We start from the raw sequence: 4,533 nt of genomic DNA on the forward strand, positions 1-4,533 counted from the left end.
GATAGTGTAAGCTTTATCTACTTGAAATCTACACCTTTTAATAATCCATAATTATTTATTGGTATTATTAATTTTTAAGTGATAGTTGTTGTGTTAAAATTATATTACAATGAGACTGAATATAAATTTGTAGTTTAAAATTATAGAAGACAGCATTACTTTAAATTTTTAAGTGATCATTGTTGTGTTAAAATTATATACAATGAAACTGAATAAAAATTGTTATTATGTTGTTATTGATTGTTTGATTTGTTTCATTTAATTTCAGAGATGAGGAGATTTTTGATTGATTGAGCAAGTATTGAGAATGTGAATGTTGTGCAACCGGAAGCCAAATTAGAACCACCGCCTAATGTAATTAATGATAAGCTTGCTCGTCTTGCTGATATTTATGATGCAGACTTTTCTGATGATGACCGTGGAACAATAAGGGATCAACTTGAAACTTATGTTCTTCAAGTAAAAAGAAATGTTTTGTTTTCCACTTGTGAAGATGTTCAAAGTTTGGCTATGAAGATGGTTCAAACTGAGAAAAATTAGTATTTCCATTTGTTTACAAACTTATTGAGTTAGCTTTGATATTGTCGGTGTCGACATCATCTGTTGAAAGAGCTTTTTCAACAATGAAGATTATCAAGTCTAAATTGCGGAATAAGATCAACGATGTATGGTTCAATGACTTGATGGGATGTTACACCGAACGAGAGATATTCAAGTCACTCAATGATATTGATATTATTCGAACATTCACCAGAAAGAAGTCTCGGAAAGGACATTTGCCCCGTGATTTTATATAACTCGCCATTCTAAGGTTATGTTTTATCTTTTTTATTATAAACTATATTTTTGTTGACAAAATAAAAAGTCAATTTTATTTTGCCCAGACTTTAAAAATTTTCTGGCTTCGCCACTGCGTGGAGGGAACAAGAACCTAAAACCAGACTAGAATACAGGAAAATACTGAGAAAGTTGTGTATCTCTGCCTCATAAACCGAGGCATCTGATTGTGCCTCCCGATATTGAAATTGAACTTATTTAGCTATCTTCAATTCCAAAGCATAAAAGCATATCCTGACTATTCAAAGATTCGGATCTTGAATCAACAAGTGTAGAATTTAATAGATTGAATTCAAATTTAGATGCTGGAAAATTAGTATTGAAATTTGAAACCACTTTTCAAGATACATAAAAAGAATGAAAAGACTTAATAGATTTTCATGTCATTCTAGCCTCCTAATATGTTGAATGTATCGTATCTCGTTAGCATACACATCAAACTAAAATGTTCTACTCGTCTGAACATCAACTACCCCCTGTAGAAGCTTATGATTCTAATAATCGAAACCGAAAAGTTCAAAACAAAGAGTGAAAAACAAGTGAATGTCACTCACATATTATCAGGCCTGGAATTCTTAGAGCTGTTATTTCGAACAGGTCTGTCAAAGTTCTCTTCTCTTGGCATTCTCTTCGATAGAAACGCAGCCTCCTCTATTCTCCCTCCTGCCTCTAAAGCAGTTACCAGATCATTGAGACATATCAAGTCCTGATGTAAACCCTTCTCCACCAATTCATAGCACAAATCGAATGCTTCTGAAGCCTTGTTAATTTTACAAAGATCGAGAATAACAGTATTAAACAAATCGATGTCAACCTTCTGATCATTTTTCAAACTAAAAAACAACATTTTACATGCTTCTGATGGCCTTCCTTTCTTGCAAAGAAACTGAACCACTTCATCCATTTTTACACGGTATCCGTTCTTATATATCAACTCGTTAATTTTGAATGCTTTATCTTGCAGTCCACGTTCAAAAAGTAGCTGTAAACACTTAGTTGAAAGGTTTATATTTTGTCTGATATTTCTCTCTAACATCGTGACAATAACACCGGCAGACTCGTGAACACAACCCTTTTCCAAAAGTCTAATGAGTATGGAATGCCATGTAGATGTTTCTGGTTGATACGAGCTCTTTAGCATTCTCTCTAGTGTCTCCTTTGCGAGGAGAGGCTTATCCTTTTGAAGAAAACCGTCGATCAAATAGTCGTAGATATCAATATCAGGATTAAAATCCCTTCTTAGCATCCATATCAAAAGCTCGTATCCGTTTTCGTATGCGCCTTCTTTACAATGCCCCCAAATCACTATCTGGTATAATATGGGATCTTGTGTTCCCCGTTTCATTAGCTGCCTGAGTACCCTTTCGGCTTTCTTTGTTTTCCCGTTTTTACATAAATACTGAAAAATATGCTTATAAGAAGCAGCCAGCGGCTTAGGGCCAAAGCTACATAACAAAACTTCTTTCTCGAACAACTCATCAAAAAGCATCTCTGCCTTTTCATAGTCCCCTTTCTGACATAAACTCCGTATCAGAACACTGTACGATGCTGAATCTGCTAAGACCTGTAAATTCTCCATGTTTTTAAAAACCTTGAAAGCTTCATCGAGGTTTCCTGCACAACAGTGCGAATTAATCAATGTATTGAAGGTACACGCATCAGGAATTAATCCATCACCGCCTTTCATTTGTTCCAAAATATCTTTCATTTTGTCCCACCTCTGTGCTTCACAAAGTCCTTTAATCAAAGTGTTATACGTAACTATATTCGGCTTAAGGCCTCTACCATTCATCTCTTCAAGAACAGCCAAGGCCTCATCGACTTCTTGTTTCATACAATACCCTCGAATCAAAGTCGTGTAAGTAACAACATCAGGACTCAAATCTTTGTGTTTCTTGCTCATACCATTCACCAAATTATGCGCTACCTTGACCTTCCCCGCTCTACACAAACCATCAACAAGCGTGTTATACGTAACAACATCCGGATCACAGTTAAAACTCGCCATTTCTTGAAAGAAACGGAACCCTTCATCAACCATCGAATTCTTACAAAACCCTCTAATCAAAATGTTAAACGTGTACGAATCCGGAGTAACACCGTACGTGTTAAGCATTTCATCATAAACCTCTTTGGCCATATTGATCCTACCCCTTCTAAGCAAAACCAACAAAACACTATTAAACGAAACCACAGACGGTGAAACACCGATAACCTTCATACTCTCAAAAAGCTTCACAGACTCTTTAAACAATCCGGCTTCGCCGTAACTCCGAATCAAACTATTGAAAAACTTGTCATTAACCTTAACTTCACCATTAGACCTTTTCTCAATGGAGTAAAGGAAATTCCTAGCTACATTGAGATTTTTCTCACGACCCAGGATTTCTAACATGATGAAATAGGATTGTGGATTATGAGAGAAACCGTTTTCGTGTACCCAATTGAAGAACTGAAAGGCCTTGGAGGGTACCTTGATATGGCGAAGTGTTTGAAGAACAGTGGTTTTGGAGAGAGAATCTGTGAAGGATGATAACAACCCATTTGACCAAGGTTTGAAATTTATGAGATTAGCCATTGTTTTAGCGGTTTTGCTTGTGTTTCTCGATCTGGGTTGTTGTTGTTGTTGTTCAATTTCATCGTTAACGTTTTGTGTTTGAACAGAACAGAAGCACCTGAAATTATTGGAAAAATGTGATTTTTATGATTGTTATGAGAAAATGGAATGAAGAAAAGGAGAAGATTGAAGAGAAGTGAACCTGGGAGAAGGAGAATGTGAGGTGAAGTTGGAAATTGAAGTGAGACGCTGATTTGAAGATGTTGTTCGAAAGTGCATGTTTGTGGGTTATCTGAGGTTTCGGCGGTTGTTCAGAGTGGTTGGGTTGATGAAACTGTGGAGGGAGGAGGATTCAGCGGCGAGGAGTGAGTTTTGAAGGAGGGACGGGAGAGAAATGTGAAAATAGAATAGGTCTTATTCAAAAACTGCATCTGATATCATAAAATAAACATAGCGGGATGGAATAGATCGTTGATTTTTTTCTATTGTTTAAAAATTTTAAGACAGAAAGAGATAAGTTGTTCATTATGTCTAAATCGGAGGAGAAGTAATGGTGATAAGTGATGGAATAGAATGAGGTTTATATTACTCTATTATGCCTCGTTCTACCTGATTTTAAATAATTCAAACAATGAAATATCATTTCATTCCATCACATTCCACTACTTCATCCGATTGCATCAATCCAAACAAATCATAGTTCAAGGGTTCAATCGTTGAGGACTCAATATAGAGTTAAAATTTGGGGATTGTTTTATACAAACATTGCTTTCCCACTCTTGTTGTTTTCCCATTCTAGTGAAAAACTAAAACTGCTTCTAGAATTTGGAAATGCATTATTTTTTAGTTGGATCTTAAGACTGTGTTAAAAAAATTATGGAAATGCATCTCTGTATAAGTTACAGAGATGCATCTACGAACGTTATTTTAATCAAATATGTGCCATAGTCTCTCCTCATTTCTCACTTCTCAAATACTCTCAAAACTCACAAACTCTCCAAACTCTCAAATTCTATCAACTCTCAAGCTCATTCAATACACTTTCAAGTTTCTACCATCAACATTCAATCGATTAAAGAGCTCAACATCAAACTTACATTTGGTAAGTTTTTTATTTCTTTATACTTTTTTTATTTCAA

The 4,533-nt window shown here is 35.4% G+C and overlaps 1 protein-coding gene across 1 annotated transcript; it reads right to left on the reverse strand.

The window, feature by feature from the left end:
* Positions 1-678: 678 nt before the first annotated feature.
* On the reverse strand, positions 679-3,846 carry LOC131609147 (pentatricopeptide repeat-containing protein At1g02060, chloroplastic). The gene is made up of 2 exons (XM_058880804.1): positions 3,597-3,846; positions 679-3,512 (listed from the first exon to the last, which is right to left on the reverse strand). The coding sequence occupies exons 1-2, from the start codon at positions 3,671-3,673 to the stop codon at positions 1,388-1,390; spliced, it is 2,202 nt and encodes a 733-aa protein (XP_058736787.1). The 5' UTR covers positions 3,674-3,846; the 3' UTR covers positions 679-1,387.
* Positions 3,847-4,533: the final 687 nt, after the last annotated feature.

Source organism: Vicia villosa, linkage group LG6, assembly GCF_029867415.1.
Source record: "Vicia villosa cultivar HV-30 ecotype Madison, WI linkage group LG6, Vvil1.0, whole genome shotgun sequence".
In the NCBI taxonomy this organism is placed as follows: Eukaryota; Viridiplantae; Streptophyta; class Magnoliopsida; order Fabales; family Fabaceae; genus Vicia; species Vicia villosa.

Coding starts and splice junctions, on each gene's coding strand:
- LOC131609147 (XM_058880804.1), bottom strand. CDS start 3,673: ATGCACTTTCGAACAACATCTTCAAATCAGCGTCTCACTTCAATTTCC. Junction 3,513..3,596: donor TCACATTCTCCTTCTCCCAG/GTTCACTTCTCT, acceptor CAATAATTTCAG/GTGCTTCTGTTCTGTTCAAA.